The sequence below is a fragment of the Tetrao urogallus genome, assembly GCF_951394365.1.
Source record: "Tetrao urogallus genome assembly, chromosome: 2".
NCBI classification, from domain to species: Eukaryota; Metazoa; Chordata; class Aves; order Galliformes; family Phasianidae; genus Tetrao; species Tetrao urogallus.
The window spans coordinates 109071654-109086353 of record NC_136814.1 but is presented as its reverse complement, the minus strand read 5'-3'; the positions used below and the strand labels follow the sequence as shown (position 1 = coordinate 109086353).

Genomic DNA, 14700 nt, shown 5'->3' with positions numbered 1-14700 from the left:
TTGCTGTCCAAAGGACGGGCAAGACCAATAGTCAGTGTTTGTCAATAGCACTGTGCTTTCCTGCTCAGGATGGAACCAGCATGCGCTCAGTCACACCTCTCACCACACATCTTCCTCTGCCCTCCCTTTGTGTGATCAGCGATTCAGTGCTGCCCCATCAGGGTGCTCCTGCAGGGCAGTGTCCTGACAAGCACCCTGAGAGCAACCATCACTTTGTGATGTCTGATTTAGACACCAGGCGGCCCTTCTCCTCCCAGGGTGATCCAGATTGCTTGTGTTGGGCTCCTGTGATTGTGTTGGGCTCCCCCTGTGATTAAAAGGAAGATCTGGCCCACATCCCGAGAAATAATGAGTGCTGGGGAGAGCTTACCAGGCGAGGCCGTGGCAATCAGCTGTGACTGCAGCTGAGCCACTTGCCAACACCACATAGGCCACAGGCACAGAGCTCTGAGCACACTGCGCAGCCTCTGCCAAAGCCCCCATCAGGAGCACCTCCCTGCCAGCGGCACCCACACAAAGATATTTGTAGATACATTTTTTAGAAACATTTTAGTGCTTCAAGCTGGTTAAAGAGAGGCGTTATCCCATTCTGCTCCGGGCTGCACTGCACGCAGATTTGGGCACCACAGTTTTACCAGGGCAGAAACTATCAGAGAGCATCCAAAGGAGGGCTGCAGAGATGGGGAAGGGCCTGGAGGACAAGGGGGTGAGGGGCGGCCGAGAGCCCTCGGGCCGGCGGGCCCAGAGCAGAGCAGCCTGAGGGGAGGCCCGAGGTGCGGCTCCTTACTGGGAGCAGAGGGCAGCGCTGAGCTCCGCTCTGCGACGGCGAGGGGCTGAGGGACGGCGCCGAGCTGCGGCAGGGGAGGGCCGGGGCTGAGGGCGAGGCTGCGCCCAGAGGGCGGTGGGCACGGTGCAGCAAGCCAGGGCGGCGGGCACGGCCACGAGCGGCCAGAGGAGCGCCGGAACGCCGCTGGGAGCCGGGCTGGAGGTGCCGTGTGGGGCCGGGGCTGGATTCCGTGATCTTTGGGGGTCCCTTCCAGCCCGGGATGTGCTGTGACGCGATGCCGTACTCTGTCCAGGGCTCTCATAATCAGGTTCCAAGTTCCCACTCAAGGTCTCGCTCATGTGTGTAAGTACAAAGGCTCAATAAAGCCTTTACATTCAGACTTTATTCACTGGGAGCACTCAACCATTGGCATAAGTGCATCATAAAATAGACGGAGAGCTGTAATTTGTACCAATGGAGCTTAGCATTTCCTGGGGCAGATTTCCATCACGGGCAGTGCCTCAAGCTGAGGAAGCAGGAGGCTGAGAGGGACTTTTGTACGGATTTTCCCTCCTTCGGCTTCTCCTTCCTGCACTCTGTAAGAACGCCAGCAAGAGCCTCCAGATCAGCAGTATCTAGGCCACTAAATAAAAGCAGCCTGAATTGGAAAGGCATGATGTGCTAGCAGAAACCATTCAAATCTTTAAAAAATTAAACCAGTTTTACCAAGGCAATTGTGAATCACCAACTTGAGTGAGGAGAGTTTCCAAGCCATTGCTCCCAACTTCACAATTGCATCCACGTGGAAGAATGTCATCATTCCAGCCTTCTGCAGGACCTCAGGTTCCCAGTGTTACTGGATTGTCGGCTCTGACTGAATGCAAGCCCTGCAGCCCTCAAAGGTGGGCTGTTCTGTGTATGTCCTGTCCATGCACAGAAGTGTGGGAGGTGTCAGGGTGAAAGGGTTTGCTAAATAAGCTGTTTTTTTCTCCAATACACTGATAATTACTTGAAAGCTGAGCTCAGCCTGCTGCTTTTCTTGGGCAGAGTGTGCTGTGACAAGCTCTAGTTCTCTAGTTCCCTTGTTTTCACTGTCCTTGTTTCAATTGGGGTTTATTATGGCAAAACCTTGCTCTCTGAGGCTTTGCACATCTTTGGTTCAATCCCCTAAAGAAATCAATTCCTGCTTGACAATACTACCTAAAATACAGCAGGAATTGGATGGGAGGGATGCACCAAGCAGAGATTCCATACTGAAGAGCGTTGTTTTGGATTATATTCCTACAATTTAGTATTATGATTTAAATACCAAAAATAAATCTGCCTTTTCTCCTGCCTTTCCTGCTGGGCTGTCAGGATTGCCAAGGCTGGATCTGCTGTCCCAGGCAGCTTTGGCCGTAGCTCCTGGAGAAGCAGAGCTTCCTGCCTGGAGAGTTGGTGGGCAGCCCTCCTACTGCAAACGCATACATTTCTCTGCTGCTCTCCCTCGGTCCTGGGAGCTGCAGAATTTCTCTGCTCTTATGTAATGGGCTGCTGGTGGCTTTGCTCGAAAAACGTCTTTTCCAGCTGGAGGGGGATCAGGAACCCTGTCCTGGAGCTGCTAGGTCACTGCTCGCAGGGCTGCTGGCCAGGGCAGAGGTGCCAGGCGGTCGGGCTGCAGAAGGGAGCAGCTGGGCACCTCGTGCCCTTTACCCCGCACCTCTCCCGGAGTCCTCGTCCCCCTCACAGCACCATGGGGCGGCTCCACGCGGGCGACTTCGGGCTGCAAACGAGGGATGAAACGGGAGAGGTGGCGATGCGGGGCTGTGCATCTCGGGGCAATGCCGCGGGGGAATGCAGCAGCCGTGGGACCGGGGCTGCTGCTCCGCAAAATCCCCGCTCAAAGCCGTCCCCAGGGGAAGGGGAGCGGGGGGTGCCCGGGGCAGCCGGTAGGGATGGACCGGAGGGGGGGACGAGGGAGGGATCGGGGGATGTTAAAATGCAGCATCATCCTCCCGCCCCAGCCAATTCCCCACGCGTGTGTGTGCGGAGGGAGGGAAGGAGGGAAGGGAAGGAGGGAGGAGGGCAGCGGCGCTTTCCAGCGGGGGGGGGGGGGGGACCGCTCGCCTCCAGCCCGCCCGGGGAAGCGGGGCTCGGCTCGGAGCGGGCACTGCGGAGCCGGCAGCGCTCCCATTGCAATGCCCGAGCAGCGGCGGCGAGAGGGGGGCCCCCGGCGGGAGGGGGGAGCTGCTCGTTGGCTACGGGGAGGGAGGAGGGGAAAAAGAGCGAGGGAAAAAAAAGGAGAAAAGCAAGGACCCCCCTCCTCCCTGCTCTGCCCGGTCCCTTCCACACACACACCGCACGCTCGCACACACACACCCCATTGATCAATATTTGGCTGTCTTGCTGCAACTTGCTGCAGTCTTTTAAAGGAGTAGTAGAGAGAGAGAGGGAGAGAGAAAAGGAAACTGACAGGAAGGGGTAAGGAGCTACACATGTCACATGTGCTTTCTAAGACGGCCAGGAGCATCTGCAGGCTGGATCTGGTGGAGGATGCTGCGGCAGGTGATACACAGAGGGCTCCAGTCGTTTTTCTACAAGCTGGGCTTATTCGTGAGCAGGCATCCGGTGTTTTTCCTCACTGTGCCCGCAGTCCTGACCATCATCTTCGGCTTCAGCCTGCTCAACCGCTTCCAGCCTGACACTGACCTGGAGAGCCTGGTAGCCCCCAGCCACAGCCTGGCCAAGATCGAGAGGAGCTTAGCCAGCAGCCTGTTCTCCCTCGATCAATCCAAAAGCCAGCTGTATTCGGACTTGCACACCCCGGGGAGGTATGGCAGGGTGATTCTCCTCTCCAAACCCGGAGGCAATATTTTGCATCAGGCTGATGTGATCCTGCAGATCCACCGAGCCGTGCTGGAAATGAAGGTGAACTACAAAGGCTATAATTATACTTTTTCCCATCTGTGTGTGTTGAGAAATCAGGATAAGAAATGCGTGCTGGATGATATTATTTCAGTACTAGAGGATCTGAGGCAGGCTGCCCTCTCCAATAAGACAACAGCCAGGGTGCAAGTGAGCTATCCCAACACTAAATTAAAGGTATGCTCTTACTGCATGCTTTTGCCAATTAAAGAGGCAGCACTTCATTTCTTGTCCTAAACAGCAAGAGGAATATAATCATATCTCTCTCTTTCTGTCTAAATGTGTTTGATCTGGGCTTTCCTCGGGAAGCAGCCGAAGCTGATGCCTTGCTATTGTTCTGTGCGAGGAGGGAGGGGGGGGACGCACGGTACTGAGCCAGGAGGAGCAGGGAGCGGAGAGCAGCCTGGAGACCGGGAGACCTTGCTGTGCCTCGAGGGGTTAATGCATCGGGAGAGGGGACAGGAGGTCGGAACCGGGTGTGGGGAGGAGAGCTGGGGTCTCGCTGGGGTCTCACTGGGGTTTTGCTGTCACCTATTCCAGCCCCAGTGACGTGGTAGGGTAGCTGATCTTTGGTATGGCCAGAAAAAGGCTTTCCTCTAAGGCACGATGAGCTGCTGTATCTCCCTGACCCTGCGAGTGCCATAGGAGAAGCAGGAGGTTTGGGTGAGGAGTGATTTCAGGTGTTCTGCCTGCTCTTTCTTCACCTGCATGCATAGAAGGGGACGGGGGGTGGATTATTTTTTTTTCCTCTCAGTATGAAAATAATTAGTTCTGGTGCTGATGGATGGGCTGGAGTTTTGGGACAGATCCCATCAGCAAGAGGCTTCCAGTGAAGGCGAAACAAGGTAGAAGGGGACAGAAGCTTCAGCCCTTCTGATTAAAAAAAATAAGCATTTTGGCACAAGTGTCTCAGGAATATTCCCCTGGCACACACGCACCCTTTTCCCTCTCGTAAGGAGCAGTCTGCCTCACTAACCTGCTGTGAGCAAATAAGGCAGAAAGTTTAAAGGTGGATGGTAGAAGTTTCTGCAAATTGTGACATATCTGCATGCTCCCCAGGCATTGCACCAGAGGCAGGGATTACTTAACAGAGTTGAACAGAATCCCTAGGTTGCTGGTCCCTCAGAACTCAGATCATAGGGAAAGGAGTATTTCTTGCTGCCCCTCAGAGATGAGTGCTGTTGCAATTACCGGCCAGGTCCTGAAGTTATCTTTTGTTACTCTTGATTTACCAGGGAAAAAAAGAAAAGCCAGTCGCTGCCCAAAAAACTAGAAGAGAAATACTGGTTGATTTTACTGGTCTTTTTCCTTCAGCACAAGGGCCAAGTGGGATGCGTGGGATTTGGTCCCATTGCTGTAGATGTGACAGCATCTGTCTCGTGCAGAGTTGTGGCTCTTTGAGCTGGTGGAGATGGAAAGGTGTCCTTCGTGCTGTTGGAAAGTCCTGAGTGCAAGCAGTGCTTGGGAACACTATGAGTGACTCTGGATTAAATACTCCTGAATAATTGTTGCTGTTTAATTCATTATGGAGACAATCCTGCTATAACACAAAATAAAAGCATTTTCTTTCTATTTTGCTTATTTTTAAAATTGAAATTAAATCAATTCAGTGGAGACACCAATAATCTAGATTAACATCGCTATCGCCCATTCTCATACAGAGATGGTGATTCTACTCCCTCGGTCCAGATTAATTTCCACATGTCTAACTACCTCAGCTGAGCCTGTCGCAGTCAGGATGGGGTCATTTGCAATGTGGTTTTTGACCATTTCTACTTCTTTTTTTTTTTTTAAATAAAGTGAGAAAAAGTTGACTGGGATTGGAGACTAACAGTGGCTGGGAGAAAAATCATACACACAAAGTTTTTCTCAAAATGTGGTTCTAAGTGTTGCCAAATATTAGCCCAGCACCTCCAATCCCCCATTAGTTGATGTGTATCATCATCCAGGTGCCTTTACGTGTCCGGTTTTAACATGGGACAAAGCTGGGTGCCTTCCAGCCACTTCTCAGCAGGGGGATACATTTGGGGGCCACCAAAAGCTGTGGCTGTTCTTCAGAGAAAGGCTAAAAATGGCAGCCTGCACCTGCGGTAAGGAAAAGAGTCTCTATTACTGCTAGGAAAGAGGGGTTTTCTTTTTCTGGTAGCACAAGGAATGGCCAAAAGCACAGTTTAGTAGGGGATCCTGGGTTTATTTATTGGCTTCCCTGTCCAGCCTCTGAACAAAAGCTGAGGAAGCTTGAAGAAGTTGTGCTCCTGGGTTGTCCAGATGTATTTAACTGTGAATGTCTGGGATGGGACACCACAAGAGCAAATCAGTGTCTGGATGTTCACCAAAGGGAACCACTCCTGTGATCATAGCTATGAGGTTTCTATTTCTTTTCGCTTGAGTCGTGACATGAGAGAGCAGTTGTGGCAGGACCTAATAGGTGGGCAAACCAGTCAGCCAAGGCTGCCAGCCATACGTGGTGTGGACCGGTGCTCACTACATGGCTGGTCCATGTCCTTGGGAGCTTTCTCAGCTAAAGTTCCCTGTAGCCAAGAGGGACCCATCAGGGTCTTCTAAGGTTGTCTCACTTTCTCCAATGACTTGGTGCTTGGTTAATACCAGTACAGTTTCTCATCTTTAAGAATGACCGTAGCTTGAAGAAAATTCTTCTGAGAACAACACTTTGGGTTTACAAGCCGTGAAGGTGCCCCAGCTGTGTTAGTCTGCAGCTGACAAAGGGCAACACCTGCACTTTTTTGGGAACCACAGTGACAATCTTGAGCAGCTCCAATCCGCTCTCCTGCTCAACCTGGGACCTGTAAAGACCTCTTGTAGTTTTCCCTCCCCTCAGATCTCACGAGCAGCTCTCACTTTGTCTCTCTTCTTGTCTCCCAGTTGGGTAAGATGGGCTGGAGGTTGGCTGTGGGTGAGCTCTTGCCATGTCTTTCACAGGAGCATTCCGTGCGCCAAATTTCAGCAAACCGCTCTGATTTCAAATGGGCTGGATGGGGCCATAGAGTCTAGCAAAACTGCCTGTCCTTTTCTAAGAAAATCTGTCTGTGTAAGGTAACGATTATTCAGAGCTGGAAGAGATTAGAGCCTTGAGTACATCTATTTTCACTGCCCTTTCCTAAGGAGGGAAGTCTTGGTCTCCCCATTTGACAGAGGAGGAGCAGAGAGATGGCGCTTACTTGCACTGTGCAGATTGCAGCATTGTTCTAAATGCTTAAAATGCATTCAAAATCCACTTTGGCAATGTAGGGATCACTGTAGTTTGTTTTTCTGAGTTGCTAGGTGAAACCAGCTTTATTCCTACTGCCATCGCTGTCGGGACTGTGGTCAGTGCAGTTACAGCGACTGCTCCACCACGCTGCAGTCTGCAGCCCAGCCAGAAAGTGACTTGCCCAAGGTCATGCAGACAGAGCGTGGCAGAGCAGGAAATCAGAGCTGGATGAATGGAGTTCGGATGGAGAGTTTTGGGATAAGTCATGGAGCAAGACTGCTCGTGCTCACCCTACCGCAGGCACAGAGCAATGTTCCTGTGCAGGGGTCTGGATTGAGCTCCTGCCATGTAGAGCAGGCAAGGTTACAAGGAGCACAGACTTGCACAAAGCTGTTAACTCACAGGTGTGCTCTCAGGGGTGATTTTTATCTGTTCATCTTCCCAAACAGTGCTGGAGCATGGCTTCAGGGATAGCACGAGTCAGAGTCCATTCTCAGTACATGTACTGCCTCCCTTCTGGGGATAGCAGTGTGTATCTGCTTGGATACATTGTGCCTCTGCCCTGTGGCTACAGCACAGGCTGAGGTTCATATTATTTATTAATCTGGACAGACCTATTGATTACTTGGGGATATTTCTTGTGCAGTATCAGATATTGGAAAGGAGATTATGGTCTTCTGACCCCTCACTGTCAGTAAGCCCCTCCAAAGTCCTGTCTTTACCGGGTTAAAAAGAAGAGAACGCTGCTAAGAATTATTTCTAAATACGGTTCTAACCTGGAAAACAGTACATGCACAAAAGCACTCTGTTCCAAGTATTTCATTTTTACTGTTTGTTTTCATGTTTATTTGCTAGTTTGTCTCAGAAAAGTCAATAACTTCAAACTTATTTCTTTGAGATCACAACAAACATGACAACTGCTGGTTAAAAGGAGTCTTTATGGGCAGATTGTTTTCTGTAACACTGCCTTCAATTAATTATCAGTCGTTTATGAGCGCTGCACTAAACAGCAGCCAATAAAAGAGACGTCTCTATTTCCACAACTACGATAAGCATATCTGTTGGATATGGGACCTTCTATTGCTTAAGCAGAAAAGTTGCGTGCATTCACTTTGCATCTTAAAACCTGTAATTGCAGATTTGCTACCAGCCAAGTGTTCTCCAGGGGCTTCCTTGGAGGCAGTGCAGCTCTGCACCATCCTGATCCCGCCTGCCCCAAGCCAAGCCTGTGGCTCAGCATCCTGCTAAGTGCTCTGTGGTTGGCAATGGCAGCGAAGTCAAATCAAACTAATAAAATATGAGCAGGGAGAGGATCAGAAGGGGAAGGCTAGAGGCAGCGGATAGTTCTCATTTGAGCCTCTCGGATCAAGGCAGGATTGGGGGCTGAGCTCGGAGCAGCTGCTCAGAAGCATGAAAGCAAGGCAGAAAAATGTGTGAAGGCAAGAAACTTCTCCTGGCTCAGAGGCTGGGAGAACTTCCTTGAAAATGAATCAAAACAGAACAAGGACCCTCTTGTGCTCACACCTGTGCTTGCACACTCTCAGGCAGGATGAGGCAGAGCTCCTCACCTGGTGCCTGATCCTGGAGCTGTGTCTGTGTCCTTGCTGCAGGATGTCCCTGCAGCTTTCAGCTTCAAAGGACATGGTCAGACTGCTTGCAGAAACAAAGCATTTCTTGCATATTTAGGAACATTCTCGATTACTTTCTGCACTTAATACATTCAGAAAGGTCTCTTCCCTCGTTCTGCAAGACTGGCTTTGAAGTTGATTTACCAAAAAGGGAGAGCAGACCATCCTGGCAGGGCCAGGGACGTGAAACTGAACTAACTTGTATCAGGACAAGCTGTCCCATGGTAAACAAGCAGCAAAAACAGAGAAGAAATGTGTAAATCAGTGATGGGGCTTAGTTTGCTTTTTTGCTCTGCTGTTCTCCAGGGCAAACTGAACTTTCTTCATCAGCCTCTGGTCTTGATGATCTCTAGAGGTCCCTTCTAACCCTTACAATTCTGTGATTCTGTGATCCCATCAGGGCTGTGGACAATCTGCATGCCATGCAGGTCTGCAGAGAGGCAAAGACACAACATCAGGCGCTGTGAGACACGCTGTTGCACAGGCAGGGTAGCAGGCAGAGGACATGGTTCCCTCTATCGTGGCAGATGCTGATTTTAATTTGGGCTTTGCCCTTCATCTCAAGATGACCCTGGTCAGCCTCTTCACGCCTTTCATCCCAAGCTATTACACTCCTTAATATTGTCAGCACTTGAGGAGAGGGATGGCCTATTATGCAATGCCAGGCTCTTTGGAGGCCTTGCCATGATAGGATCAATTACAAAGAAGCATTTGGAAGTTTGGCTGGAGAGAAAAAGGAGACATACATCGAAGTTCATTTGTTTGTAGCAACTGCTCACCTCTGGGACTGTGGAGGGTGACAACCAATTGCCACAGGCAGAAAGCTCAGCAGCTATGTTTGCTTATCTCTCTACAAAAGCTGTTCCTCTGTGGACAGAAAACTATTTTATATTACATTTATATATACATAATAAAAATATTATATATTATATGTACTATATGTTTATTTTAATATTTACTAAACATTCCGAGTTAAACTTATCGTTTGGTTTTATCATGTGCAGGACACTTTAAATCCCTCATTTGCTCATGGAATCCTCCACCACTGCTTCGACACTGACAGAAAAGCTTCTAATCTCCACCATCCCTGTGCCCATTTTTTCAAAATGCCTTGGTGAGGAAAGGAAATCTTAAAAATTAACTAATAAATAGATAGATAAATGTATGTTCTGCTGTAAATTGGGAGGCACACTGTAAGGAGAGTATTTCCAGAAAGTTACTGTATTATTTACACTCTTTATGTATATGGGCCCATGCATGTTGCATACGTATCTTTCTTAGTAAGCAAAAAAAAAAAAAGATGCAGGTGAGCTGTGCTGTACATTTTGAAAGTATTCATCTAGCAATAAAAACGGTGTTAAACTTTATCAGATATTAAGAGAAGGGAAAAAAAAAGCTCTTTACAGTTATCACAAGAGTGTAATGGTGCTCAGAGCCACGATTTAGCAGAGGGCTGTTAGTTAGGGCAGGATGGTCGGGTTGTGGTTCAACTTGGTGATCTTTAAGGTCTTTTCCGACCTGGGCTATTCTGTGATTCCATGACTCTATGAAAAGCAATGGTGAAGAAAGCATGCTGACTGGTTTTCTGAGGTGGGCGATATGAGCTTTTAAAACCACGATCATGCATTTGTACAGAATGCCTTTAATTGATGCAGACCCCACATCCATTGCACACTGGTGGTGCAAACAGCCACGCATGCTGTGGGTGTTGGGGCTGCAGCTGGAAAGCTCTAGATACAAATGAAACAAAGCTTTCAACTGCTTCACAAAGAAAGTGTTGTGTGAGAAGGGAAGGGAAGGAAAGGAGAAGGTAAGAGGCAAAAAGGGCAAGCTATAAAGTCTTTACAACTCAGTTGCTCACCGCTTTAGTCGTGCTCTGTATTTTCATACCTACCAAGGAAGAAGAGTTTCATGTAGAGAACTGATAGCAAAGGAATTGCTTGGTAGAGCAAAGGGAGAGAGAAGTGAAAGCACTCCTGGGCACTGCAGAGATCATCACGTGCCGTGGTGCGCATCAGTGCCCTGACCCCAGCTCGGGTGTGCATCAGTCCCACTTCTACAGTGGTTGGGCCACTAAGGAGTGGGGGCTTTAGGTGATGTGCTTTGAGGCCTTCACGTGCACTAGCAAGTGTGATCTGGTGGCAGCAGGAAGATTTCCAGCTGTAAGGAACTTCTGTGTAAGAAATTCAAGGACGAAGGGAGTAGTTTGTCAGTGGGCAACTCCAGTATGGCACGGAGATCTCACTGCAGATTTTGTTCTCTTTGAAGCCACTCACTCACTGATGGGTAGTTCCTGCATGAAGCTCCTGGAGCAGCTCTAGATCTTAGACTTTACACGGCTCTAAGATGGCCAGATCATTTTTTCTGTCCCCAGAAGAAGCCTCCTCCACTGCACTCTGCTGGCAAACTGGTCCCACAGCAGAGCAGATAGCAGAAAATCCTCCGGCTTTCGGTGCAAAATGGTTTTGCTGTGGTAATAGCCTACAACTAAGATGTAAAAAGTCATTCAGTGCCATTGGTGTATACTTTCCTAAATTCATATGATGGCAGATGCTAGGGCATCTGTCCAAATATATCTTCTTTACAAATTCCTGTTGCACCAGCCCTAAAGCCAGAAAGCTTTTCTGCTCTTGGAGTATCCTGCATGTCTGTCCCTCGGAAAGCATTGTGGCACCCCAGAGCCTTATCACAGAATCATAGAACCACAGGATCATTAATGTTGAAAACGACCTCCAAGGTCATCTTATCCAACTGTTGACCCATTCCATACAGAGCACCTAACCCTTATCCTCTCACAACATACAGGCAACATAAAGGTCATCTTTAGAACCACTTCAGACTAAAACTTGCACCCAAGTCAGCAGTCTAAGCAAGACAGAAAAGCTCTATGTGTAAGACCGGATCCCACTTCTCTTGCACCTTGTGTAGCTGCTCCCAGCAGTGTTACACAAGTGTTGTCATTCTGACTGGGAAGTGTCATTCTTTCCTTATACGTGGTGTGAATGTGCACGTGTGTAAACAGCTACATAAATGCACTCTGAGTCAGAAACTGACACAGATTGTGTTGCTAATTCTGTGCTAAATCATTTGTTATCTGTGCTGCTTGTAGGACGAGCCCCTAACATTTCAACTGAATCTTTTTGTATGAGAGTTACAGCATTTATGAAAATAGCAACTTTCATGAAGCAATGCCTACCTTGTCCTTAGCTTCTGTATTGGAGGAAGGAAAGAGAAGACCCCAGTAGATTTGCTGCACAGCCAAGGACACAACCAACTCCCAGTGGACAAAGATGTGTCCCCAGCAGGACACTGTGGATTTCATTGGAGACCAGGACAGTACACTGGATGGACCAAGTGATCTTCACTCCGAGCTTTCCAAGTGGGTTTAGTTTGTGAAGTAATTTGCAGTTTGTTAAGAAAAAAGATGCTGTTAGCAGTACTTCATCACGCAATGACAGGGCCTGAGACTTAGCTACAAATCCCCCATTTCTAGCCATTTTCTTAAATGGTTTCTTAGAGCAGATCTTGATTCATTAACTTAGTACGTGAATAACTTCAATGATGAGCAGATGCAACAGGATTTTCATTTTTTCTGCCTAAAATGCACACTTTTTCTCCTTAAAATCCACCTTTGCTTTTCTTGATGCTGACTCTTGTTCTACCAAGTGAGGCTTTATTCATAGATCAGTGCAAAGCTTCCCCTAAGAGACGGTACCACACACCCTTTGGATCCAACTGACAAATTCACTTCTCTTCAGAAGCAGTTGGAAAGTGTGACATTTGAACATAGAATCATGGAGTCACAGAACGGCCTGGGTTGCAAAGGCCCACAGCGCTCCTCCAGTCCCAACCCCTGCTGTGTGCAGGTCGCCAACCAGCAGCCCAGGCTGCCCAGAGCCACATCCAGCCTGGCCTTGAATGCCTGCAGGGATGGGGCATCCACAGCCTCCTTGGGCAACCTGTGCCAGTGCCTCACCACCCTCGGGGGGAAAAACTTCCTCCTCATATCCAACCCAAACCTCCCCTGTCTCACTTTAAAACCATTCCCCTTGTCCCATCACCACCCACCCTCACAAACAGCCCTTCCCCTCCTGTTTATATGCCCCAGCAGGAGGGGGAACGGCTGTTATTAAAGATCATTTTAAAGAATTAAATTTATTTAAGTTGGAGAAACATGGAGAAATCAATCATTTTCAAGCCAAGTCAAGGCAATCTGTGACCTTCTGTGACTGGAAAGTTAAAAATGGGGTCATTTGTCACTGCTTAGCAGATCTTAACAAAGCTCAATTAGGAATGGCTCTGATGTTTTTTTTTTCTTTTTTTCTTTTTTTCTTCTTTTTTTCTTTTTTCTTTTTCTTTTTTTTTTTTTTTTCTTTCTCCAAATAATCTTTGGAGTAGCAAAAAATGACCAGAAAAAAATAAAGACAGAGGGGGAGATGAAGGCTTTTTTTTTTTTTTTTCCACTTCCTTTAAAGCAGCAAAGTAAAAGACAACAAGTATAAAGAATAGCACGGAATAGAACTCTATTGATCAGAGGGCTGGGGCACCTCTCCTATGAGGAAAGATTGAAGGAACTGGGCTTGATGGAGAAGAGAAGGCTGTGGGGTGACCTCATGGTGGCCTTCCAGTGCTTGAAGGGAGCGGATAAACAGGAGGGGAACGGCTGTTTGTGAGGGTGGGTGGTGATGGGACAAGGGGAATGGTTTTAAAGTGAGACAGCCACTGTTTTGTAAGGGGGCCTTTTGAAGAGTGGAATGGTGACAGTGGTGCGGGATCACATATTCAAGAATTTCTGTTATGCTGCAGCTCAGGTCCTCCTCACACTTGCCATGATTTCCCCATTGCACAGAGTGCAGCTGGAAAAATTTAGTCAGAGGTGTTGGAGCTCTGTGGGCAATTTCATTCTTCTGTGTAACATTGGAAGGCCAAAGGTGTACAAGATTTATAAGGTCAGACAGGCCTATTTCCTGGTTAGTATGAGGAAATGCTAATACAAAAATTACTTCAGATTGGCTTAGATGGGAAATCAGTCGTGTGAGCTGGAAACTGGCTGGAAGGCTGCAAATGAAGAATCATGATAAATGAAAACAGAACAAGTTTATGGAAGGCATCTTGCTAGGGTATCTTGAGAATTCTTGTTAGATCTGGTCTCATCTAACATCTCTATTAATTACTGAGAAGTAGAATTGAATTGCATGGAAATGGAATTCACAGATAATATTAAACAAAGAGTTGTCTGTAGCAGCTGAATTTACACGGACAGAACTGGAGCAGTTATGGACCTGATCAGAAAATAAAACAAGATTCTGAAGAGTTTTAGTTACGTTCTGTCCCCACAGGGCAACCTGTGTCCCTTGAAACAGATTCCTATTAGCTGAGTTTCACAAACGTTGCATTGAAGATACAGTGCTCAAGTGATGTGACCAAGGTCAAGGACAGAATTGATGTTAAAGATTTTGCATTCCCTATGGAAAGGGCACGTGGTTTTACTTCTGATTCTGAGACTTCTTGGCAAGTATGGAAATTTCACTGCTCAGTGTTGTCGTTCATCATTCATCTTGGAGACCAAGTTCTGCAGGACAAATTTCACTCCATACTTTGAATTTTTTAAACGAAACCAGTTTTCTTCTGGATTTTTCTGCTGACTGTGGATTTTTGGTGGGCCAGCCTTCTAGCTGTTCTGCCGTGTTAAGCATTTTTCCCCAGCACTTAAAATCTTCATAAGCCTGATGTTACAAACTGACTCTGTGTTGTTCCTGTCGAACTTTGTCATTCATTAATGAGATTCTGGTTGCGCTGAGAAAAGTTCTTGTAGCAGACAGTCTTAAAACTCATCTGAACAGGATAGTTCAAAAATATCTAGCTGGATCCCTTGCGTTGCTTTTTGACCAAATTGAGCGTGACTGCAGCACCAGAAGTGCCACGAGTCACATGGTGAAATAGGTTATGGAGTCAGAGCATTCCTCCTTCACCAGTGTTCACAACTTCATGGCTACAGGGGATGGTCAAGTCTACACAGACAGTTTGGGCCACTAAGAGTGCGTGATGTGAGTGCTGGGTTGTAGCACGTACGAAGACCCATGGTAGGGAAACTCATCCTAAATACCAAAGACAGGAGCTGTTTCTCCTACTTCGAGTCCTTTTCATCATCTAATTTAAACTGGCCCCAGCGTGTAGTGAGAGAAGGGAAC

The 14700-nt window shown here is 47.9% G+C and overlaps 1 protein-coding gene across 2 annotated transcripts in view; it reads left to right on the top strand.

Moving 5' to 3' along the window:
- Positions 1–3247: 3247 nt before the first annotated feature.
- PTCHD4 (patched domain containing 4) overlaps positions 3248–14700 on the top strand; it is a gene marked incomplete at both ends in the record, with an annotated part of 78113 nt that continues 66660 nt past the window's right edge. The window contains one exon of one of the 2 annotated variants that reach the window (XM_079550752.1): positions 3248–3673. In XM_079550752.1, coding sequence (XP_079406878.1) covers positions 3248–3673 — 426 coding nt within the window. Of the gene's footprint in view, positions 3848–14700 lie in introns of both variants that reach the window. The other variant, XM_079550751.1, reaches the window with a different exon arrangement.